The following is a 26932-nucleotide window of genomic DNA, read 5'->3' as shown; positions in this document are numbered from 1 at the left end:
TCTTAATCCCTCCTTCTTCCTGGCCACCCTCTCCTCCTAATCCCCTCCTCCTCCTGGTCTCCCTGAATTTCTGATCACCTCTCCTCCGAATCCCCCCACCCTCCCAAACCCCCTCTGCTCCTGATCCCCATCCCCCCTGATCCCCGCCTCCTCCTGATCCCAATCCCTCCCGATCCCCTCTCCTCCTGGTCCCCACCCTCCCGATGTCCTGGTATCCGAATCACAAAACGTTAGTATGCAGGGACAGGAAGTGATTAGGAAGTTAAATGAAACATTTTCAATTATTGCAAGGGGAATGGAATATAAAAGGAGGGATGTTTTTCTACAGTTGTATAGAGTATTGGTGAGTCCACATCTAGAGTACTGTGTACAGTTTTGGTCTCCTTATTTGAGAAAGCATTAGAAGCAGTTCAGAGAAGGATCACTCGACAGATTCCTGGAAGGAGGGGTTTATTCTACGAGGAAAAGTTGGACAGGGTGGGTCTGTATCCATTGAAGTTTAGAAGAATTAGAGCCAGACCTTATTGAAACATATAAGATCCTGAGGGAATGTGACAGGGTGGATGCTGAAAGGACGTTTCCCCTTATGGGAGAGACTAGAACCAGGAGACACAGTTTAAAAATTAGGGGTCTTCCATTTAAGACGGAAATGAGGGGAATTTTTTTCTTTCAGAGGGTCGTGAGTCTTTTTTAAAATTCATTCACGGGATGAGGGCTTCGCTGGCTGGGCCAGCATTTATTGCCCATTCTTCATTGCCCTTGAGAAGGTTGCGGTGAGCTGCCTTCTTGAACCGCTGCAGCCCATGTGGTGTAGATACAACCACAGTGCTGTTAGGGAGGGAGTTTCAGGATTTTGACCCAGCAACAATGAAGTCTTCTTCCCCAGAGATTGGTGGAGGGTGGGTCATTAAATATTTTTAAAGGCTTAATTAGATATATTCTAGATTGACAAGGGGGTCAGAGGGTACAGGGGGCAGAGGGAAAGTGGAGTTGAGGCCACAGTCAGATCAGCCATGATCTTATTGAATGGTGGAGCAGGTTCGAGCGGCCGAATGGCCTACTCCTGCTCCTAACTTGTATGTTCGTATGTATGTTTGTATGTTCACATGCTTTGCAGGAGCCTAGTTCAAGCTCTCTAATCTTATTTTACATAAGACATCTTCATAGGCCACAGGAAGAGGAGATGCGCATTGCATTAGCTTGTTAGATATTCCAAGTAGACTACATCATAGGGTGCAAAGCCATTAGAGCCAAACCTTTCAAGAGTGCTGTCAGCAAGTGCTCCTTCACACAGAGCGTAATGGCAATCTAGAAATTTCTTCCCCAAAACGCTGCTAAGGCTAAGGAAGTCAACTGAAAATTTTAACATGGAGATGGTAAATCAAAATAGTAAATCTGAAAACCGAACACATCCAAGAACCACACTTTTTTTGAACCTCTTCGACCTTTAGCGCAGGAAGTCTAATTGTTTGTCTGCACTGTTTACCTTGCAATTTTTGTGGTGAACGTGTCAAAAAGGAACTTATCACAGGTACCCCTGTGTTAATTACTCAGTGATACATCTTACTTATCTAGCCATTTTATTTACTTTAGATTATAGCTAGCCTAGGCTTGGGCTATTGTAATTGTATATGCAGTATCCGAAAACCGGAATTATCTAAAATCCAAAATACAATCGGCCCTGAGGGTTTCGGATAAAGGATACCCAACCTGTAGATGGGGCTAAGGCCAAGATTAATCATAGCCAAATTGAACGGTGGAACAGGCTCGAGGAGCTGAATGACTTACTCCTGTTCCGAAGTTCCACTGTTCCTACTAATAACTCGTAACTCATGTTCTGACTCCCCAAAGCCTGTCCACCATCTACAAGGCACAAGTCAGGAGTGTGGTGGGATACTCTCCGCTTGCCTGGAAGAGTGCAGCTCGAACGTCATTCAAGAAGCTCGACACCATCCAGGACAAAGCAGCCCGCTTCATTGGAACCCAGTCCACCAGCTCCACTCCCTCCACCACCAACGCACAGTGGCAGCAGAGTGTACCATCAACAAGATGTACAGCAGCAACTCACCAATGACTCTTTCGACAAAACTTTTCAGACCTGCAAACTCTACCGCCTAGAAGGACAAAGGTAGCAGATGCATGGGAACACCACCACCTGCGGGTTCTCCTCCAAGCCACACGCCATCCTGGCTTGGAACTATATCGTCATTCCTTCACTGTCGCTGGGTCAAAATTTTGGAACTCCTAACAGAGCTGTGTGTACCTACACCATATGGACTGCAGCGGTTCAAAAAGGTTGCTCACTACCTAAAGGCAATTAGCTATGGACAACAAATGTTGGCCTTGCCAGCAATACCCACATCACACAAAAGAGTAAAAAAAATTCTCAGTGTGAATTAAGGGGCAGGATTTTACGGGTGGCGGAGTTTCCCTGCTGTGCTGGTTGTCTCTCAATCATTAATCACTCGAAGGAGTGTGAAATGGCTGGAGAAAGGACCCCTGCCCCTCACTGGGGAGGAAGCTCCTCTCCCCATAGAGATGCCAACCCTGTAGCCCTAGCAGTGCCAAAGAGAGCAGCGTCCAGGACTGGGGCTACAATCAGTCCTATCAGTCTAACCACCAGAATCCAAAGAACCAGGTAGGTGCAGGGTCTCTCAGTGGGGTTGGGAAGAGAAGCCTGGGTGTGGTGGGGAGAGAGGCTTGTGAGTCTTGATGGAGAGATCGGGGAAGGGAGCACCTGCTGTGGTGGTGGTGTGGGAGGAAAACCCTGGCGGGTGCCCAGATCTGAAAAGGGGGCCAGTGACAGAGGCTGTTCCCCTTCCCCATCTTTCCTGTCCGAGGCTCAAGCGAGGTGGTTTGTCAGGCTTCCACCCCCACCACCCCAGATCCTGAACTCTCCCTGCCAGCTTAAAAATGGGAAGGAACTTAAGGGTCTCAATTGGGGTGAAGGTGGGTGGGCCGCCATAGGCCTCACACACACATACCCATAATGTGGCGGAAAGGTCCTGAGCAGGCGGGAAGACCCCCCAGAGAATTTTACGGGTTCCCCGCCTGCAAACTCACCTACGGAGAACAGTAAAATTCTGCCCAAGGTGTCTAAAGTGGTTCATAACATAAGTCAAAACTTTTCCAGACATAAAAGCCTTCTATCAAGCGAGCCCATGATATTTTGTATCATACACCAACAAATCACAACTGGTCAATCTGGAAAGAAGTATCGATTGAAAGAAAAAGAAAGCCTCCCAGTTCTTGTTGTTTTTTCAGACCTGAGGAGCTTCCAACAGGAACAGTAATTTGACTCTAGCTGTACTGGATATCATGAATTTCCATATAGATTGTGGTGTGGGGAGCAGGGGGAGGGGAAATAGAGAGTTAGTTTTAAATAAGCAGGAAAGATCATTAACTAATAATCACAGCCATACTCCAGACCACAGATTACTCCATAAAAGTTTTGCATAAGAAGCGAAGGTTGAAGGAAGACTTGACAGATTTAATTTAATGTCATGTGGGGCATGGACAGAGGGGAAAGCACTAACCTGTTCCCATTGGCTGAAGGGTTGAGAACCAAAGGTGATTTAAGGTGATTGGCAAAAGAGCTGAGGGCGTCATGAGGAAAAGCCTTTACTTGGGCAGTGAACGGTTAGGGTCTGGAATGCCTCTCCGGAGAGTGTGGTGGAGGCAGATTCAATGGTGGCTTTCAAAAGGGAATTGGATAATTAACTGAACAGATATAAAAAACATTGCAGGGCCTACAGGGAAAAGGTGGGAAAGGATACTCGCTGATTTGTTCTTGACAAACAGCCTCCTCATGTGCTGTGACCGTTCTATGGTTCTAGAGAGCATGCCACACTTTGTGTGGCCACAATGCGAAGAAATCTGTCACATCTTTTTGTTTGCCCCAGAGTTCCAGGAACTAATGAAAAGCTCTTTATGACAAACTGCTCGGACTGATTGCATTGAATTTAACCAGTCCTTCATTGTCGCTGGGTCAAAATGCTAGAAACTCCTACCTAATAGCACTGTGGGACTACAAGTACCACACACACTGCAGTGATTCAAGAAAAAGGCTCCCCACCGCCTTCTCAAGGGTAACTAGAGAGAGACAATGAATGCTGGATTTACCAGCAGTGGCCACATCCTGAGAATACATCTTTGGAAAAACTCCACTTTTCTTCATTGGCTTCCATTTCCCAGCAATCAATCAAAAAATGAAATCCTTTGTCATTATCTGCCCATTTCATTGATGCTCACAAGCCACTACAACAACAATTTGCTTTCATACAGCACCTTTAATGCAGTAAAACGACACAAACCAAGGGCGGGATTTTCCGGCCCTACACGCCGCTGGGATCATCCGGTCGCGCCGAATCCCCCGCGGCATGTCCCGCCACAGCGGGCCGGAAAATCCCAGCCCAAATATCACAGGAGCATTACAAGCAAACTTTGGCATCACGCCGCATACAGGGATATTAGGCCAGGTCAAAGAAGTAACTTTTAAGGATCATCTTAAAGTAGAAGTGAGAGGTATTGTAATATGCATTTAGGGGATAGCAGCATGCCATCCCTCGAGGGGAAGTGTGTCAGGTGATCCAGTCTCAGTTTCCCTTTGGCCTGTGAACAGAACACAGCACACACAGCTCTGCTGCCGGTATCCTCAAGCTTTCTATCCATGTATATCTGCTCTCATGTGCCTAATCTTAATAATTGAGCCCACAACGTGTTTACACCATCCCTTATGAGTGATTGGTGCCTTTATCTCCTTATAAATACATGACATGGTACTCAGCGGTGGTCTAGCAGTGTGGCAGCAAGATTAAATATAGGTATGACATGGTTAACAGCTTTAGAAGGTGCTACATGGCATGAGGTGACCCTCGACATTCTGGTCAGACCGCAAAGGAGTCACAGTTGGAGAATGTTGAAATCGAAGCGTGGCAACTGCACTTTGATGATACATGCCGGGACAGTGCTCAAGTAAAGAGCTGGTAAGCAAATGGATCCCTCTTGGTGCGATTGTAGCATATAGCCTGTCTGTTCAGTGAGTGGGCTAGTGCATCGAGAGGACCACCAGCACCGGGTTAGCTCAGTCGGGACAGACAAGTGACCAGGGTGTGGGCAGGATCGATAGCAAGTGAGGGACAGTCAAACAAAATAAAACAAATCCGTCATAGAAATCGGGCCAGAGAAGGTTGCAATAATATTGGGGTGGCTTTGAGTTGTTGAACAATAAATTGAATAGAAGAAGCAGGATATTGACAAAATGTCCACACAGTTCCCCAGTTTAAATTGGAACGCAGTTGACTTACTCTCCAAATTCAAAATGTATAAACAGTGTGCAGAGTTGTGGTTTCTTGATTCAGATGTGTCTGAAGCAGTCAAGCAAGCTATAAAAATTCACCCAGCAATTAGGAATGAAGGTGTACACAGGCTGAACAAGTCAGGATTAACAGCAGAGGAGCTAAAGGATACCCAAAAGATATGGTTTACACTGGAACACTAGTATAGTATCAGATTAAACTTTTGTATTCATCAATTAGAGTTCATGTTATTTCAACAACAGCCTACACAACCCAAAGACTAACTCATCAACAGGTGCAGAGAAAAATACACATACTGTGATTTTTCAAATGCAGAGCTAGCAGACAGGATTGTTGAGCTGGTGAAGCATTCCAGAAAGATCTGCTAGACAAACCCAAAATGTATAGCATCAAAGTGCTAATTAAGGATGGACGTAAGCACGAAGTGATCCTCACAGGTTGACAAAGCCTTCAGATCCTAAGATCTGATTGTTAATACACACACTAGGACACCCAAACCTTGGGCGACAACATCAAAGGTGTGGCCTTCTGCATGCACCAAGGAAATGCCCAGCTTTCCATCAATCTGCAAGGCATGTGGCAGAAAGGGCCAGTGGCAGGGGCAGTGCACTAGAGCACAGGCTGATGCAGCTACAAAGAGCTGTGCACTGATCCAAACAGACTGTACACAACAGGTACCTTCAAGCAATAAGAATGACCATCCGGTGTCCGTACATGAGGTGATTGACAAACCAGAAATTGACGACGATGTGCATAATGAGATGAAAAGCGGTAAAGACCAGTTTCATACTGTCAATCTCGTGGGAAACATAGACACCCTCAAACCAAGTGAAATGTTTGCCAAGATTCAAATTTTCTGTTCTATGAAAGTTGGAAACTATTCGTTACTGGCCAGGATTGACACAAGGGAAAGTGCCAACATCCTACCCAAGCAGATTCTAGCTAAGACATGTATCCACAGACATCGAAGACCTTGGTGAAACCTACTATTGCACAACTTCTAGCATACAACGGTTCACTAATTCCATGTGCAGGACCCATTGTCCTGGAGTGCAAGTGCAATCAATCCTCCTGGGTATCACGATGTTCTACTCCGAGAAGACTAAAGGCCCAGTGATAGCAGATCTACTGGCATGCTGTGACCTCATACTACTGACAACCCATGGAACCAATCAGACCTCACCAGGCATATTAACCTCAGAAAATACTCCAACACCTCAGTTCATGGCCAAATATGAATGTATCCAAAATGTGTTGACAAAATGGGCAGTTTCAAGGAACTGCAACATTACACCCAGAAGAGAATGCAAGTCTATCAATTGATCTGCCACATAAGTGCAGCATTCACTTACAAGACAAATTAAAGGTCGAACTAGACAAAATGGAGAAAGATGGAATCATTAGAAGAGTACAAGAGCACGCAGGTTGGTGCAGCTCAATTACATGTGTCATAAATAATGATGGATCATTGAGTGTATACCTTGATCCACAGCATTTAAACATGGCTTTGAACATTGTCCTTACATAATACCCACATTAGAAGAGTTAAATCCAAGAGTTGCATGTGCAAAATTCTTCTTGAAGCTTGATGCCAAGCATTGTTACTGGTCAGCACATTTCACGGAGAAGCCCCAAGAGCTTATTACATTTCGTACCCAGTTTGGCTGACACTGTTTTCAGCAACTTCCTTTCAAGCTATCTATTGGCCATGATTTCTTTCAAGTTGCTTTGGGCAGCATTGCATGTACTATGCCAGGATGCATCAGTATTGCCAATAACATTGCTGTTGTGGGAAGAACAAAACAAGAGCATGGCCATAATTTGCACTTATTGATGTAAGTGGCATGTAATGAAGGATTGGTGTTCAACAGTCTGAAGTGTGACATCCACATGCAGCAGATCAATTTCTTCAGTCCTATTTATTCCAGTGCTGGCATAAGCCCCCATCTAAGTGAAATAGAGGATATTAAAACCATGCCAACTCGTCAAGATAAGGACAATCTTTGAATATGTCTAGGTCTCTTTAATTTCTTGTCTCCATACATTTCCAACTTCACTCAAAAACTGTTCATCATAAAGGGAATTGTTGAGATAGGATGTGCCTTTCCTGTTGTACGAACACCACCAATATCTCTTCGAAGCTCTGAAACAGTCATTATCAGAAGCATCGACATTGCAATTTTACGTTTCCAGGGAGACAACTCCCCTGGAGATAGATGCCTCACAGAGAAGGCTGGGAACATGCCTACTACAAAAAGGCAAACTGATTGCATTTACTTCAAAATCTCTGTCTGTAACACAATCCAACTCCTCTAACACCAAGTGGGACACATTAGCTTTAGTATTTGGAAACATGCTTTTTCATAACTGTCTATTTGGCAAAAGATTTGTGATAGAGACAGAGCACAAGCCACTGGGTTTGGTGAAAACCATTGGCCAATGCACCACTTAGATTGCAATGTCTCCTGATAAAGATTCAAGGTTACGACTGTGAGGTTAGATACAATCCAGGTAACTTGATGGTCACATCGGATACACTGAGCAGATTGCCCAACCCAGCGACAATGGAAGATGCACCCTTAGAGCTCCAAGTTGACTTCATTGACATTGAATTTGAAGATGTTCTCCAAATTGATCTGGTACATTTTGTGGAATGCAAATGCCAGTAGCTACGAAAGTAAATGGTGAAAGATTCTACACTACAGGAACTGTGGAAAACCATTATCGAATGATGGTCTGATTCAATTCAGCATGTCCGCGAACACTTGAGGCCATTTTGGCCTTATCAGGGCGAGCTAGGCATCTCCTGAGAAATCATTTTTTAAAGGCTGGCAGGTCATCATACTGGAACTTTTGCACCCTGATATTCTTCAACAACACATGGGCATAGATCGGAAGAGAAGGCTCACCAGAGACACAGTCTATTGGTCAGGTATGAACAACGAAATTTATGTCATCAAGAAGTGCAAGGAATGGCAAGAGCACATGCAGAGTCAGCATAAAGAACCATTGATTCCACATGAGGGTCCTAACTATGCATGGTCCAAAATCACATCAGATTCTTTCATGTCTATAGCACTGACTTCCTTGTCAACGTTGAATACTTTACCAAGTGCCTCACTATTTGACAATTGCACAATACATCAAGCACAACTGTTACGCACACTATTTTCAGTTTATTTGGTGTGCCTGGAGTGATCATTATGGATAATAATTTGCAATTTATTGGTCAGCCATTTTAGGATATGTGTGAGAGGAGGAATATTGATCACACTACTTCTTCTCTTCATTACCCTAGACCTAATGGCCTAGCTGAATGAATAATTCACATGGTGAAATCCTTAATTCTCAAATGTAGACAGACCAAGCAAGATCTGCACATTGCAATGTTACATCTGAGAGCGACACCTTTATGTGCAGCTATTCCATCACCGGCAGACTCATGTTTGGCAGACCAGTGTGTACCAATCCACCTAGTCTTACTCATTCTACTTTCTCAGAAAGAGAGCAACTTTTAAATGTTAAGCCGGAACTCTTAAATTGAATAAAGTATGGCAGTATTTTCAAACACATGTTGGCTGCAATACAAAATCCTTGGAATTGAGAACGGCAAATTCAATTTGAAGGCTCTTATTCTTGTCATCTACTCCCCTTTTTAGATAGATTTCTATTTACAATTGGCAACTGCTAGTCTGAATTTTTCTTTTTGATAAAACACACAGAAATGCACGTAATTTATTGTAATAGTCACTCAATTGAAAAAAAAAACACTTTGGAATTCAGCAGTAGCCCACGGCTTTTTCATTCCAAAAGAAAATTAATCTTGTCACACTAAATGTACAGTACATGCAATCTCATTAAGCTTTAATCTGATTATGCTCCTATCATTTACTCAGAGAAATTATAAATGCAAATGACTAGCCTCATATGAAATATTGTTCATCACGAGCAGTGAAGGGGAAAGCCTGTGGTTAATTTGAAGAGATTTAATTACCTAGAATTGTATTACCCTGAATGTACAGCACATGCCATTCAGCCCAACTGATTTATGCCAATGTATACACTCCGCATGAACCACCTCCCACACTAATTACCTCTTCCCCTCACCATGACCCTATATCTTTCTATTACCTTCCCCCTCATGAATGCGTCAACCCTTCCCTTAAATGCATTAATCACTTCATGTAGCAATACGTGCCACACCTCCATCACCCCTTCTGTAAAGAAATTCCTCCTAATTTTGCTTTCTTGTGTGTGTTTCGAACTGTTTGAGTCTATCTTTTATTTATGCCACTTGCGCTGGCCTCACGAACAAGTAGAAACAGTTTATTCAGCTGTGTCACCTTTATCTTTAAATCATAAGATTATGTGTTCAAGCCCCACTAACTCCAGGGTTTAAGCATAAACTCAAGGCTGATATTCCCATGTAGCCCCTCCTGAGGGACTGCTGCACTGTCAGAGGTGCTGTTGTTTGGATAAGACGTCAAAGTGAGGCCCTATTGGCCTGCTTGGGTGGATGTGAAAGGTCTTATGATGCTGTTTTGAAGAACAGCAAGGGAGTTATCCCCAATGCCTTGGTCAATATTTATCCCTCAAGCAACGTCACCAAATCAGATTATCTGGTCATTATCACGTCGTTGTTTGTGGGAGTTTTCTGTGTGTAAATTGGCTGCCGTGTTTCCGACATTACAACAATGATTACACTTCAAAAGTACTTCATTGGCTGTAAAGTACTTTGAGAAGTTCGGTGGTCATGAAATTGCTATTTAATGCAAGTCTTTCTTTCTTTCTCCATATCTACCCTGTAGAATCCCTTCATAATTTTGGAGATCTCTAACCAGCCTCGTCTTAGTCTTCTCTTTTTTTTGACCTGCTCATGATAGTTGTATTCTCTCAATTCTGGTATCATTTGGCTAAATATTTTCTGTATCTTCTCCAGCGTTTCAATGTTTAAGAACCTTTTCGATAGTATAAAGAACAGAACTGCACACAATGGGCTGGGATTTCATAGAGACTGGACTTTTGAAAATGGCGACCAGATCCCGATTCTGGGATTCGTGGCCCCATTCACGGTGCCCCTAATTTTCACAAGCGGGCTGGTCCGGGCCCCCTACACTCCTGGCCTGGCCGGCTCCATTGCAGGGATAGGCATTTCCTGGACTTCTGCAATTTTTGTGGACTCGGGCTGGCTTTTCAAGGGCTCCTGGTTCATGGGCCCTCAGAGGTGCTGTGAACCGTAGGGCAGAACTTTTCCCTCATCCAAATGGGAGCAAAATAGCGCGCGATGACATTGGGCGAGCGTCCCGACGTCATCGCGCACTCACACAATATTTCGCTCAGTGGGCGTGTGCGGGTGCTGGAGCAGCGCCTGCCATTAATTAAAAGGCCACTTAAGGCCCTTAACAGTCCAATTTTCTGCTCATCACACGGGCAAAACGGGCAGGTGACATTTTCACAAACCTCATCCAAGTGCAGGATAAAAAGGGTCATTGCCAGTGTGAGTAGCGAACAGTTTTGGAGATAGTTTGCAGCCAGTTGCTTATTGGTACTTGGCAGCTTCATCTCTGTTCAGGGCTTCATTCTTAGCAGTTCCAGGCCTCATTTCACCATCCCCATGGCCCCTCATTCTCTCCATGCCAACCCCTGGCACTTCCAAGTCCCTTCATCTCGTTCACACTTTGTACAGAACTACCAAACCCTATAGTAACAAAATCATATGTGAAAAATATTCTTTAAAACTGTCATTCATGAATGAAAATTGCTTTTACAGCAGTGCTTTAAACTTGTCAATCATCCTTTAAAGTATCAGTAAGAGAAAGTGCAAGCACTTGGAACTTCTTTATCTTGTGTAAACATTGTGAAATTGACAGAATAGATCAGAGGAGATGAACTGTCAGTAGGGCACAGCTGTTTCAACAGAGTAATGGATGTCTGGGCTCTCAGCCAAACCTCATTATGGTGTCCCAAACTATCATAATTTTCATAATCTTATTGCATGTTTACAGGTACGAGTGTGGAATGGTTCTGTCTGTGTGACTGATTTAGTTGAATTTGAGTCAGATATACTGCAAGGTTGAAATTATCAGAAGAGTCAGGTGTAAAAAGAGTATTTGAATTGCTAAAGAGTGAGTTAGAGTACAAGAGTCAGTAGGTAAGATGTGAATGAATTTTGCATTTTAAGATAAATAGGGAGATTTTTATCTTGCAATGGGATGATAGGGTGTTTACAACTTACAAGATAAATAGGGCAAGGTTATTACGTTTATTTTTCCCAAAAGGATAAAAACTCTATTGACAACATGAAAGATTTTATATTATGGGAAAAGTAAATTTCCAAAGGCATGTAGAACAATGGGATTTTACACTTTAAAGGGAGAGAAACACATCGGGGGTGTGGCCTTGAAAGGTACACTGTGTGACACAGACTTGGAATAAGCCCGAGCCATTCTGAAGAAGTGCTGCTCCAATAATTAAAGTTGTGTTAAAAGCCTTTAGAATTCCACTCTTGAGTGGGTGCTGTGGTAACCTTGCTGGATTACCTATTTAAATTTAAAATCTATTTTGGGCTGGTGCCTTAAAGGGGGTTGTAGTTGGAATTCAGGTTAATTAGGAATTTTGGGATTTGTAATGATATCAAGTAACTGTAACCTTATGTATGTGATTGAATTCTTTTGTTAATAAATATTTTAGTTTCATTTTTAAAATCACTAAAAGTGTTAGTGGACTCACTACTTCTGAATTCAGTGCACAAATCTTCGCATAATAAATATAAACTGCAAAACTGTTGTGACAGTGTGGCCAGGTTTCCCTCGTGGATGCAGTCTGTCTGGCACTTTTCATCTGCTACGACATAACAATGGTGAGAACCCACATATCCATCACTCTGAGTTAGTTCTGTTTAGGTTTTGAAAATGTGAATGACATTTTCTATTCTCTAGCCCTCTGGCACTAATTCTTTTCCTATTGAATTTTTATATTTGGATACTTGTGCCTCTGCTAGCTCTTTCCTAGCTTCTTTGAGGATCTACAGGTGCAATCCATTTGGACCTGGATTTTTGTCCGCCTTAAGTTTGTTGAGAATCTTTTTTCTTTCTTTCTTAACTCTTAAAATGTTTCTTCTGATTTCTCCTAAGATTGGTAGTTCGTCTTCGGTGCCTCTTCAGTGAAAACTGAAGCACAGTAACTATTCACCATCCCGGTCTTTTTAGCGCCATCTCCTGAGAGTTTATCTTTCTCTTCCCTTGGTGGGCTTGTTACTAGTTTAACTCTTCTGTTGTTGCTTGTGGTCTATAGAATGCTTTATTATTTCTTTTTTATATCATTTGATATTTCACTTCATACTTCATCTTTGCCTTCCTAACCTCCTTCCTAAGGTCATCATATCCCACTTTGGCGCCTCCTTCATTATTGTTTATATACTTGGCTTATGTGTTTCCTTTAGATTCCACATTATCCTCATTTCCTTGTTCACCGTTGACGTCTCACCCTTGGCTTTCACTACCATGCATGTGTGTACGGTGGCATTCTTACAGTTGTCATTCCATGTTAAAGTGACAGTTCTTCTTCAGTAAATTAGTATTTCCCCAAAACACTGTAGGAGAAATAGCCAATTACAACTGCAGAGGTCTGATAAGAAAGAAGGGTGATTCCTCTGATCAGCATGTGTTGGAGACATCAAAAGAGGAGTGAAAACATAAGAAGCTAAGAAATAGGAGCAGAAGTAGATCATATGGCCCGTCGGGCCTGCTCTGCCAATCAGGATGAAGAAGGCTGACCTTCTGCCTCAACTGCATTTTCTTATCTGTTCCCCTATCCCTTGATTCCCGGGGAGACCAAAAATCCATCGATCTCGGCCCTAAACTATTGAAGGAACATCCACAACTTCCTGGAGAATTCCCAGAACCAAAGAACCATAGAAAAGTTATGGTGCAGGAAGAGGCCATTCAGCCCATAGTGTCTGCACCGGCCAAAAAGAGAAAAAAGAAACTATCCACTCATTTTAATCCCTCTTTCCAGCACCTGGTCTGTAGCCTTGCAGGTTACAGCACTTCGGATGCAGATCCGGGTACCTTTTAAATGAGTTGAGCATTTTAGCCTCAACCATCAACTTAGGCAGTGAATTATAGAAGATTCACAACCCTTTGAGTGAAGAAATTTCTCCTCATCTCAGTCCTAAATGATTGGCCCCTTATCCTGAGATTGTGCCCCCATGTACTAGATTCCCCAGCCAGGGGGAACAACCTTTCAGTGGCTACCCTTTCAAGGTCCTTCAGTATCTTGTGCGTTTCAATGAGATCACCTCTCATTCTTCTAAACCTCAGAGACTATGGCATGTAACAAGACTTTCTTATTCTGTATTCCAATCCTCTTGCAATAAAGACCAACATGCCATTTGCCTTCCTGATTACTTACTTTACCTAGATGCTGACCTTCTATGTTCCTTGTACAAGTGCACCCAAGTCTCTCTGGACATCAATATTTACACACTTTACGCCTTTTTAAAAAACCTGTTTTTCAGTTCCTACTGCCAAAATAAATAACCTAATACATCTCCATATTGTACTCCACCTGCTACCTTGTCCATTTGCTTGACCTGTCTATATCTCTTTACAGCCTCTTGGTGTTCTCCTCACAGCTTACATTCCAGATGGTTTTATATTGTCAGCAAGCCTAGATAAATTACTCTCTGTCTCTTCATCGAAGCCATTAATAAAGGTTGCAAATAACTGAGGCCCCAGCACTGATCCTTGCAGCACTCCATAGTTACTGCTAACTTGAAAATGCCCCAGTTATCCCTACTTTCTGCTTCCAGTCTTTTAACCAGTCCTCTATCCATACTAATATATTACCCTCAACTCCATGCACCCTTACCTTGTGTATCAGTCTTTTCTGTGGCACTTTATTGAATACCTTTTGGAAATCCAAGTATACTACATCTCCTGGATCCCCTTTATCAACCCTAATCATGACATCCTCAATAAACTCTAATAAATTTGTCAGACATGATTTCCTTTTCATAAACTCATAGTTTTAAAAAAGATTTTTCATGGGATATGGGCATCACTGGTTAGGCCAGCATTTTTATTGCCCATCCCTAATTGCCCTTCAGAAGGTAGTGGTGAGCTGCCTTCTTGAACTGCTGCGGTCCCTGTGGTGTAGGTACACCCACAGTGCTGTTAGAGAGACAGTTCCAGGATTTTGACCCAGTGACAGTGAAGGAACAGCAATATATTTCCTAATCAGGATGTTGTATGGTTTGGAGGGGTGTTTTTTTTTATTCACTGGATGTGGGCATTACTGGCTATTTATTACCCATCCCTAATTGCCCTTGTTCAGAGGGCCATTTTTTTAAGAGTCAACCACATTACTGCCTGGAGTTACATATACATCAGACCAGAGGACAGCAGCAGATTTCCTTCCACTAAAGGACACTAGTGAATCAGATTTTTTTTTATAACAATCAACAATGGTTTCATGGTCATCATTCAACTTTTAACTCAAATTCTACCATCTGCTGCAGGTGGATTCAAATCTGGGTCCCCAGAACATTAGTCTGGGTCTCTGGATTACTAGTCCAGTGACAATATCACTACGCTACCACCTCTCCTCATGTTCCCATCTGCTGTCGTCTAGGTGGTAGAGGCTGCGAGTTTGGAAGGTTAATGATTTTCTAAGAGCATTGTTAAGACTTCCTTAATAAATCCCGATGACTGATGTCAGGCTAAATGACTTGTCATTTCCTCACTTTTCTCTCCCTCCATTCTTGAATAGTGGTATTACATTTGCTAACTTCCAATCCACTGGGACTGACCTAGGAGGTAGGGGATTTTGGAAAATCATTACCATTTTTGCTCGCTAGAAGCAATATATATTCAATCACAGGGGCCCATTCTCTCCAAACAAAAGGAATATGTTCAAGCCTCACACCTTTTTTGAATTGTCTGGGAGTTTGGGGAGCCTATAGCTCCTCGTTGCTTTCACCTTGGCAACGTCTTGTCCTATCAGAGTTAACTTGCCAACCAACCATCACCCTTTTCTCCTGCAGTATAAATTGTTGTGATAGTTTGTGATAGCATTCTTGCATTTGTCCTGACGAATGCAAGACTAAAAGCTTCGGCAACATGCCCATCTTTTCAGCAATGAGATATTAATTTCAGATTTTGTGTTTAGTGTGAGCTTTCACTGAATTTTGTCATGTGGCACTTTGAGGATCCAGCAGTATCCAAGCAATAGAATTTCCCGTTATACGAGCCTCTGTAGCTCAGGATTGGTTTGCCAGCCCTGATGCAAAGGTTGTGACTGCCAATTAAAATGAGATCCAACTGCTGGGGCAGGAGTTTCTCCCCCCTCCTCCTTCCTCCCTCATTGAAATTGGCTGTGGGGAGAAAGGGAACCAAAATGTCAGGAAATATTGAGGGCATTTTTTCAATGTTTAGCAGATAGTTGAGGTGGAACATACTCCCTAACATTTAATTTATACAGGCACAACAAAGGCACAGTTATTAGGTCACTCTTGCATCACAGTAGACCCCTGGAGTCACGCACGCGGTGACTCTGGGCTGCAGTCAAGATGTCCTCAACGAAGTCAATTCACAGGACCGGGGTCTGAAGGGCACGTGGTGCAGGGGAAGCAGGTGGAGTGGGGCTTTCATTTTAATGGCTGGGAAGTTGGGAATGTTGAATGGGAAATGTTGATCTCCATGATTGAACCTCATTTTAGGTGAGCAAGCTGCCCCCTTCACCCGCAGTAGTAGGAGTTCCTCCTCATAAACCCACCCGTGTATCTGGATGGGAAATGGCAAAATGTTACATTTACTCAGAACAGTGAGCGTGTGAAACGGATTCCTCACCGAAACAATTGACAACAAGAAGGAGTCATAGAGGAATGTCTGCCATGGCGATTGCATGAGAAGGATTGTGGAGCCAGCAGCAAAGAATGTCACACGCTGCCAGTATGAATTTGGAAAATGCGTTTCCAGTTAGGGAAAAGCCTCGGAGTCCTTTAAAACTAATGCCACAACCTGGGTGGAAGATGGGGGTGGTGGGGAGGGGGTGATCAGGATTTCTTTTGATGGAAGAACATAGGTGAGCCAAATGGGCAACGCCAACTATAGCTAACTTGTGAAATACCTAAATACATAAAAATGGGGATGATCAAATGTACCAAGACTAAAAGAAATGTTTTCTGTAAAGGCAAGAGCCCAAGGCTTAATAGTGGAGGTGGTTGTATATTCTGCAATTTTGCTTCATTACCTATCAGGGAGGAGAGGTCAGGGGTCAAGGATATGTGTGGAATAGGGGTGGTCGACCTGTTAAAGTGGAAGAATCAGAACATGAATTGTATCTGACAAGGAGCTGTTGCCTCAGCTCTTCAGAGGCCAGGTCATTTATGTTTATATGCTGTCTTCAGTGACCTGACAAGCGAACAGGGACATCTGCAGTCAACAGCACTCCATCAAGGTGTGAGCTCCTGAAAAGTACTTGGCACTCACATGCTTTATATTCCCAGAGTAAGCTGTAGCGTATGTATTTTGTTAATTTGAGGTTGTGCAATGCCTTGATTTTAAAATTTTCATCCTTGTTTTCAAATCCCTCCATGGCCTTGCTACTTCCTTTCTTTGTAACCTCCTCCAGCCTAACAACCTTTCCATGGCAACCTGAGGTTTCCAATTAGAGCATGTATATCCGACCCTTTGAGTGACTCCGGGGTTTTTGCCTCCATTAGATTACCCTGAAATCATTGCAAGTACAGATTACTCTTTGAGTGACCTCCTACTGCCTCACATCAGTCCTGAACTTGTCTTTAACCAATTAGCATCTATGTCCTTTTATATTGTGATCAGGTTATGTCAAAATGATGCTCATCTTTCCAATTCCACTTTGTGGGGGTAAAAATGGTTAAATTGTCTCTTCCAATTTATATTCTTATTGAAGTCTATAGAAAATAAATCTGGGAAAGATGCATAACGGGCATTGATTGATATTGCCACACTACCACTCAAAGACAAAGTTACCCCCAGGGTCTTTAGAGAAGGTTCCTCTCTTTCACCTCTTCCCACGGTTGAGAAGTCCTGCTTTTTCTCATCTTTCATCCTAAGTTCCTTAAAGGAATCAAGGGATGTGGAATCACGTGGGAAGGTGGCGTTGAGATCAATTATCAGCCGCAATCTTATTTAGTGGTGGTACAGGCTCGAGGGGCTGAATGGCCTACACCTGCTGCTCTGTTTGCATGTTCCTTTAACTCAATCCTCTGACACTCCATATTGCTTCCAAGAACGGTTTCCCTGAGTCCTTGAGGACTAGAAATGAAGGCAGCTTTCAGGAGTGCTCTGACCAGAAGACTATACAGCTTCAGGATGTGGGCATCAGACTTGTACTCTGCTATCTGGCAGTTGGTATAACCCAATATTCAGTTTATTGTGTTTTCTGTTGCTTTGCAATGACTGAACGTGGTCCATGCTGAGTCTGCTAACAGAATCAAGTCTCTTTCAACCTCTTTCCTGCTTAGATCATTATGCATTTCCTTTGCTCCCCCATGTTTTCTTCCAATACACAATACCTTGCTCTTCCTGTGTACTGACTATCACTTGTCATTAGTTTTTCCCACTTGCAATACTACCTGGGTCCTTCTATAATTCCTTAGTTGCTTCATCTGACTCTGTCCCTTTAGAATTACCTGCAAATTATTCCTCTGATTAGCAGCATTCCCTGTTTTCTCTCTTTTCCTTATCTACCTCTAAATTTAATCTCAGATACAGCCTGCTTGTGTATTTGCCTTTTGTGAGGAGTTTTCCAATTCTCATGAATGTCTTTGAGGAGAGCCCGCTTCCTCCTAACCTTAACAGCTTTCTTCGGAACTTGAATGTGGAGAAGTGCTTCTTAATTATATGGGGTCCCAATGCCAATGATCTACTGACTGGGCAGGGTGCCCACTAGTAACACACCACTCTGAAAGCTGGTGATCACCCAGCAGAAACTCTTTATGGAGAATTAGAGCTCCTCTGGGCCTCAGAAAGAAAGTTTGGATTCCTGAAATCTCAGCCTGCTGCTTTCCATCTGCAACATCTGTCCAATTCACCCCTGCCCCACCCCGCCCCACCCCACCACACCCCGCCCCATGTTCCTCCTCGTGATTGCCAGTCTGGTGGACTAGACTCCATCTTCGTGTGCCCAAAGATGGTGAGCTGCATCTGGATGCCCATTTCGGGTGAACAGGTGGCTGGCCAGGTGTTAGTGAGGCCTCGAAGTGCAGTCCTTGGGTGGGTGGTCAGTGACTTCTTGCAATGGAGTTAATATTCCTTCCTGTGTTTCTATGAGTGAGCAGAGGTGAAGGCATTTGGATGAAAGGGTAACCCAAGACTCTGCCTACTATTTAGGTGGACCTAAAAGACCCCATGGCAATATCCAAAGAAGACCAGAGAGTTCTCCCTGTGCCCTGGCAAACATTTATCCCTTAACCAACACTTCCAAAACCAGAATAACCTGTCATTCATCTGTTTGTGGGACCTTGCTGCAATTTGACTGCTTTTGGAGCTTCTAAAGCAGCAACCACATTCTGAAAAAAGTACTTCTGACATTTGAAGAGATGACAGGCTCAATATTATTGAAAGTTCTTGATTTTAGTTCCTCAGATATTCTTATAACATCAGGTACAAGGGGAAACCCAATGGCTCCTATACAAACAGCACCGAGTACAACTTCAACCTGCTGTGTAACCACCCAAGCTCATTCACCGCCCAGGATCATTCTACAGGCTGACATTTCATTGGTGGCCAGGCATATCATTGTTTGCCATCTTCAGGTGGGTAGTGAGTAAGCAATGGACTCTTTGTCTGTGGCTCAGGTCAGTGCAAGACATACGAGAGTTGGTCTGTTTTGCCCCTGACATAGATCCAATTTTTTTCCTCAAAGTCCAGTAGACTTTTTAAAAATTCATTCATGAGATGTGGGCATCACTGGCTAGGCCAACATTTATTGCGTATCCCGAGTTGCCCCTGAGAAGGTGGTGGTGAGCTGCCTTCTTGAACCGCTGCAGTCCATGTGGTGTAGGTACACCCACACTGCTGTTAGGGAAGGAGTTCCAGGATTTTGACCCAGTGACAGTGAAGGAACGGCGATATATTTCCAAGTCAGGATGGTGAGTAACTTGGAGAGGAACTTCTAGGTGGCGGTGTTCCCATCTATCTGCTGCCCTTGCCCTTCTAGATAGTAGTGGTAGTGGGTTTGGAAGGTGCTGTTAAAGGAGGCTTGGTGAGTTCCTACAGTGCATCCTCTAGATGGTACACACTGCTGCTACTGTGTGTCGGTGGTGGAGGGAGCAAATGTTTGTGGATGTGGTGTGAATCAAGCGGGCTGCTTTGCCCTGGATGGTGTCAAGCTCCTTGAGTGTTGCTGGAGCTGCACTCATCCAGGCAAGTGGACAGTATTCCATCACACTCCTGACCTGTACCTTGTAGATGGTGGACAGGCTTCGGGGAGTCAGGAGGTGAGTTACTCACTGCAGGCTTCCTAGCCTCTGACTTGCTCTTGTAGCCATAGTATTTTTATGGCTCATCCTGTTCAGTTTCTGCCAATGGTAACCCAAGCCTTGATATTGTCCAGGTCTTGCTGCATTTGGACATGGACTGCTTCAGTATCTGAGGAGCTGCGAACGGTGCTGAACATTGTGCAATCATCAGCGAACATCCCTACTTCTGACCTAATGATGGAAGGAAGGTCATTGATGAAGCAGCTGAAGATGGTTGGGCCTAGGACACTGCCCTGAGGAACTACTGCAGTGATGCCCTAGAGCTGAGATGACTGACCTCCAACAACCACAACTATCTTCCTTTGTGCTAGGTATGACTCCAACCAGCGGAGATTCCTTGATTCCCATTGACTCCAGTTTTACTAGGGCTCCCTGATGCCACACTCAGTCAAATGCTGCCTTGATATCAAGGGCAGGCACTCTCACTGAAATATATCAGACACATTCAGTTGGCATATTTCCTGGTTTGTGTTATTTTAAGATGTTCCTTAGAGCCTACCTATTTGACAGACCTTTTGGCCACCTGTCCTAATAACTCCTTATGTGACTTGCTGTAAATTTTGGCTGATAATCACTTCTGTGAAGCACTTTAAAGGTGCTATATAAATGGAAGCTTTTTTTAAAATCTGTTTTTGGAGCGCATCACTGGCAAAACCAGCATTTATTACCAATTCCTAATTTCCTTTGAGAAGGTGGTGGTGAGCTGCCTTCTTGAACCACTGCAGTCCCTGTGGTGTAGGTACACCCACATTGCTTTCTATACGATTTGGTACAACGGAGTCACTTGCTAGCTCATTTCAAGGGGCAGTTAATTTGCTGTGGATCTGCAGTCACATGTAGGCCAGACCAGAAAGCAGGCAGATTTCCTTCCCTAAAGGTCATTAATGAACCTGATGGGTATTAACAACAACCCAGTAGTTTTACAATCATTATCACTGAGACTAATTTTTATTCATTAATTGAATTTAATGTCCCTTAAGTTGCCTTGGTGGGATTTGAACTCAAATCTCTGAAGCATTAGTCTGGGCCTTTGGATTACTAGGTCAGCAATATTACCACTCTGGTGCCATCCCTGATCATTACTTAAAAGACTGAACTTACTCAAGGAAGAAGTAAGGTTATGCATACATCTGCCTCGCTGCTTTGTTTACCACTGGGTCTTGATCGTCACTGTTCCCTGTCACGTAAAGCCTGTCAGATCCGGGTTCCTGCCTCATTGCCCCTCTCAATGCCATCTCATTCTGATCCTTCTGTTACTTATTGTAACAGCTTTGGCTGCCCAGTCAGGGATAACCTGCAGTAGGTCACAGAAACACTGCATCGGCTAATCAGAGAGAGGAGTTCCATTATGGACAGTTTTGAATTCAGAATGAAGAGCCTCAGAGACAGAAGGGTGGCTCGTGAATCAGTAGCAGACTAACATTCAGTCAGGAAAATAACCGGGTGAGCTAGAATCCATGATAGGTTAGAACGCATGCGGCCCGTGGAGAGAATGGGATTGATGGACCAAAGGGCTCTTCCCTCGATCATGCTTCAATATGTACTGACCCCTAGAGCAATTAGGTAACACTCGGGAAAAATCAAGGAAAGCTAAGGTAAGTTTATGCATCCCACGCTCCCAGTGACATGTTTCAAAATTGTGTTCTTGTGGTCACAGATGCCAACCGGGGGATTGGTCAGTTTAGCCGCTGTGAAATATGCATCGGTTGCAATTATTCAACGGAACTTGTAAACTCTGTGGTTTCAAGGTCATCTAAAACTCTACTGCCTGTGTCTTAACTCCCCTATCAGCCATGTGCTCGCTGAGCTACTCGGACTCCCAGTCAAGCAGCATCTTGATTGTAAAATTCTCTTCCTTGTTTTCAAATCCCTCCATGGCCTCAGCCCTCCCTCTCTCCGCCACAACCCCCTGAGATATCAGCACTCCTCTAATAGTAGCCTCTTGTGCATTCGCAATTTTAATTTCTCGACCATTGGCGACTGTGCCTTCAGTCCCCTAGGCCTGTTACTCCGCAAAACAATCCCTGCATGTCTCTGCATTTCGACCTCGCTTTCCTCCATTAAAATACGCCTTAAAACCTACCTCTTTGACCAAGCTTTTGGTCATCTGACCTAATATCTCCTTCTGTGGCTCAGTTCCGTATTTTGTTTTGCAATGCTCCTATGAAGCGCCTTGGGGTGTTTCATTACTTTAAAGGTGCTATATAAATATAAGTTGTTGCTGTTGTTGTTTTACACGTATGGAAAAAGGCCATTTGGCCCAACTGGTCCATGCCAGTGTCTGTACTCCACTTAAGTCTCCTCCCACTTTAAGGCATCTAACTCAACCCGTGTAACCTATTTCTTTTTCCCTCATGTACTTATCCAGCTTCCACTTTGATCTCTCCATACATTTACCCTAAATTTGGTGGACGCGATCACTTGCTGCTTAATTACCTGTAAACTAATACTTCATCCGATGAGCTGTTGTACTGAAGCTGATACATTTTAACCTTCGGTGCAGACCTGCCCACTGACCACTTGACCAAGGCGGTGCTGGCTGTCACCTGGGATACCGTGACCTTCTTCTCCAGTGTGGCCTTCGTTTCCCCCCGGTGCGACTTGGTGGAGCTGGTGATGTCGGACAGCCGAGAGTCAGGCTGCAGAGCCCGGCCCGTGCCGTTACTGAGGTGAGGGAGCTGGACGATGGACAGCTCGACCGAGGCTGTTGACTCGCCGGCCGCGTTGGCTGCGATGCAGGTGAAGGTGCCGTAGTCCTTCGAGGTGGTGATGAGGATGTCCAAGGTGCCATTGTCATAGATGATGGTCCTCGAGGAATTGGCCAGAAGCTTGTTGTCAGGGGCCACCCAGTGGATGACGGGCCTCGGATCCCCAATAGCTTTACATCGCAGCGTGGCTGTTTGCCCTTCCAGAACAAGAACCTTGAGGCTGTGTTGAGTGATTAGCGGTTGCTCGCACACAAACTCTTCCTCTGAGATGTACCAGAAGTACCTTCCTTTGAGGTGAGCTGGCGAGGCACAGGTTTCCATGTCATCCTCCCGGCTCAGGCGTCGCAGCCAGAGCAGCTCGCAGTTGCAGTGGAGTGGGTTGCCCCCGAGACTCAGCGTTAACGGCGGGAAGTACGGAGTCGTGGACATGAGCAACATCTCCGACCTTGCAAAGATGGGGTCGGGAGGAAGCTTCTGTAGCCTGTTGGAGATGAGGTCCAATCTGGCTAATTTCTGCAGGTCGGTAAAGGTTCCCTCGGGTATGTAATCGATGAGATTGTGATCCAAGCTGAGCGTGTGCAGGTTTGCCATCTTGCTCATCGCTTCCCAAGGAAGACTCACCAGGTTGTTATAGGAAAAGTCCAAGTCTTCTAAAGTCAGCAAGAAATCGTCAAGTGCTCCTTCTGCCACTCTGTTAAGCTGATTGTTGTTTAAGCTCAAGTGCTGCAAGTTTAACAGGCCCCGAAAGACGTTGCCGCCGATCTCTGTCAATCTGTTGGCATCCAGATGCAACGACCGAAGGCTTTCTAGGTCTATAAACGAAAAGGGCTGGATGTAGTCAATGGTATTCCTGGACAAAGTCAGATCAACAAGGCCACTCATATTGGCAAAGTCGTGCCGGTTGACGGCAAAAATGAAATTGCCCCCCAGCCGTAGCTCAACTGTTCGTCGATCAATGTTTGGTGGGACAAACAAAAGACCCTTGGAGGGACAGAGAGTTCCCAGTGACTCGGACAGGTTTTGACACACGCAGTATTTGGGACAAGCATAGACTGCCATTGCCATTCCAATCAACAGCAGGCTGCAGAGCAGTTTTTCCATTGTAGATCATGTAGAGGTACCTGAAACAGATGCAAACAGTGTGAGCATTCTGGTGAAAAGACAGAACATCTACCACATGGCCTATAAGTACCGCATCCTTCTCTTACTTATGGTGTTCAGCATTGTCACTTTCATTGCTTCTCTATTTTTTCAATACAATTACTGCCACTGTCTTTCTAAGCTCTCTCCCTATTAAGCTTCAAACACACTTCCCTGCACTTGCCCTCCCTGCACTTGCATTCCCCACAGTGTTGAAATGAAGATGCCTCACATCTAGAGTCATCAACTCTGACTGCAGACATTCCCCTGAAGGTTTCATCACATGTTCTCCCAGCTCCAACCTTCTAGCCCAATCAAATAGTCTCCCGCCACCCACTATCTTTAGTAACGAATAAAAGAACAGATTATCAGTTGGGCTCACAATGAGGTTCACTTACACGTGCTAGAAGCTACATGTATTCATGCACAGGGACCTGTCCTCTGCAAGCAAAAGGAACATGTCCAGGCATTGTGCCTTTTTTGAAGTAAACAAAACCCCAAGGGACAACAATTCACTGGTGCATTCTCCATGGCAACATTTCGACAATCAGAGTCAACTTGCCAATCAGCACCCCTTTTCTCATACAGTATAAAATGATTCCCCCTTGAAATTTGGCTTTCTTAAGTATGTCCTGTTAAATGCAAGACAAAAAGCTTTGGCAGCATGTCTGTTCTCAGCAATATTCAAGTTTTGTACTACCAAGTGACTATTAATAAAAGAAAAATGAAATGGCTTGTTTCATGCTCCTATGATTTATCTCTTCCTGTGGAGATTAATCTTTAGCTTCCAGAGATGCCAGGGGGGGTTTCTGATACTATCAGCTCCTTTGATTGAGAGACATAGACATTCCCATTCTATTTTTGAAGTCAGGAACTGGTTGGATGGACGGAAATTATCTTTCCTGGTCCTATATATCCTTTTATTTTCTGATTCATTTTTCCCACAACTTCAGAATAAACTGTCAACTTATGGTCATTAGGCCTCGTCAAGTTACAGAACACATCATCACTCAGTAAAGACAGTTTTTTTTTAAAACAAAAACAAAATACTGTGGATATTTGAACTCTGAAATAAAACAGAAAATACTACCAAGTGACTATTAATAAAAGAAAATTGAAATGGTGAAAAATGAGAGAAAAGCAGAATTAATGTCACAGATCTGCAAAGTTAACTCTGCTACTCTCTCTAAAGTTAATTTCTATTTGCTCGTTGTTAGCCCCCTCTTGCGTTGTGGTGTGTCTTTAAGGGATAGCTACGTGCCATCACTGGAAGGGAAGTGTGTCAGGTAATCCAACCTCAGTTTCACTTTGGCCTGTGAGCAGAACACAGCGTACACAGCTCTGCTGCTGATGTCAAGTTTTCTACTTCTGTATAAATGTTTTCATGTGCCTAGTTTCAATACATGAACCCACAATGTGTTTATTTCATTATAAAAGCACAACATAGCATTCAGCGGTGGTCAAACAGAGTGGCGGCAAGATTAAGTACAGGAACGACATGGTGAACAGACTTAGATTGTGCTACATGGCATGAGTGTTCTGTTGAAGGGTCATGAGGACTCGAAACGTCAACTGTGCTCTTCTCTGCCGATGCTGCCAGGCGTGCTGAGTTTTTCCAGGTATTTCTGTCTTTGTTATGAGAGGATCCTCAATGTCTTGGTCAGACTGCAATGAAGCTGTAGCATCAAGGAGTGTTGAAACTGCAAACGCTTTGAAGACAGAGTGCTCAAGTGAAGACATAGGCCGGGATAATGCTAAAGTAAAGAGCTGGTAAGCAGATGAATCCCTCATGGTGAGATTGTGGCACATATCCTGTCAGTTCAGTGAGTGGGACAGTACATTGAGAAGACCAGTACAGGGTTAGCTCAGTCGGGACAGGCGAGTGACCAGGTTGTGGGCCTGATTGATAGCGAGTGAGGGAGAGCCATACAAAAAAAAAACCCCATAAAATCAGGCCAGAGAAGGCTGCAATTAGAATGGGTGGCTTTGGGAGTTGCTGAACAATAAATCTAATAAAACAAGGAGGAAGATCAAAGGGAAATTGTCAAAATGTCCACAAAACTGTGCAGTTTGAATTGTGATGCAGTTGACCAACCACCTAAATTGAAAATGTTTAAACAGCATACAGAGCTCTGGTTCCTTGATTCAGGTGTGTCTGAACCAGACAAGCAAGAAATAAAAATTTGCCCAGCAATTGGGAATTAAGGTCTGCACAAGCTGCACATGGCAGGATTAACAGCAGGAGATATAATTAATCCCCAAAGGCTACATTAGAAGACTGGTTCAGAATCACCTTAAACTTCCATAATCATTGATTAGAGTTCATGCCATTTGAACAATGGTTGACAGAATCCTTAGACCAGCTCATCAGCAGATGCAGAGAAAAGAGTATGCCCTGTGATTTTCCAAACACAGAGCTAGCAGACAGAATTCTTGAGTTGATGATCGCACTCACTCCCATGGGAGCATTCCTGAAAGATCTACTAGACAAGCCAAAAACACATAGCATTGAAGAGCTACTTAAAGATGAACCTGGTATGAAGTGATCCTCGCAGACTGACGAAGCTTGCAGGTCCTAAAGTACCAGCCCAATAGTTCATGGATTCACTGGAACACGCACATCTAATGGGGAGGTGATGGAATAGTGGTATTTTCCCTGGGCTAGTAGTCCAGAGACCTGGGGTAATGCTCTGGGGGCCCAGGTTCAAATCGTGCCATGGCAGATGGTGATTTTGAATTCAGTTAAAAAAAAACAAGAATTAAAAGTCTGATGGTGACCATGAAACAATTGCTGATTGTTGCAAAAACCCATTTGTTTCACTAGTGATGAATCTGCTGTCCTTACCTGGTCTGGACTACATGTGACTCCAGGCCCACAACTATGGGGTTGGCTCTTAAATGTCCACTCAAGCCACTCAGTTCTCAAGGGCAATTAAGGATGGGAAATAAATGCTGGCCTAGCCAATGATGCCCACATCCTGTGAACGAGTTACAAAAAAAGACCATGGCAAAACCGACTACTGCACAACTTTCAATGTACAACAGTTCACTAATTCTATAGTCCTAAGTACAAGTAGAATCAATCTGCCTGGGTGTTGTAGATTTTCTACATTGTAGAGATTAAAGTCCCAGTGATTACAGGTCTACTGGCATGCCATGACCTTGCACTTATGATAATCCATGGAATCAGTCAAACCTCACATGGCAGATCAACATCAGAAGCTACTCCTTTCAACTCA

At 43.9% G+C, this 26932-nt stretch overlaps 1 protein-coding gene across 1 annotated transcript in view; it reads right to left on the bottom strand.

Annotated features, from left to right (window-relative positions):
* Nucleotides 1–26932, bottom strand: part of LOC144680377 (leucine-rich repeat and fibronectin type-III domain-containing protein 2) — a 156004-nt gene that overhangs the window by 3379 nt on the left and 125693 nt on the right. The window contains exon 2 of the mRNA XM_078541343.1: nt 22282–23674. Coding sequence (XP_078397469.1) covers nt 22282–23654 — 1373 coding nt within the window. The 5' untranslated portion in view covers nt 23655–23674. The remainder of the gene's footprint in view (nt 1–22281; nt 23675–26932) is intronic.

The sequence above is a fragment of the Cetorhinus maximus genome, chromosome 5, assembly GCF_964194155.1.
Source record: "Cetorhinus maximus chromosome 5, sCetMax3.hap1.1, whole genome shotgun sequence".
NCBI classification, from domain to species: Eukaryota; Metazoa; Chordata; class Chondrichthyes; order Lamniformes; family Cetorhinidae; genus Cetorhinus; species Cetorhinus maximus.
The sequence above is the reverse complement of the archived record's forward strand: the minus strand, read 5'-3'. Positions and strand labels throughout refer to the sequence as shown.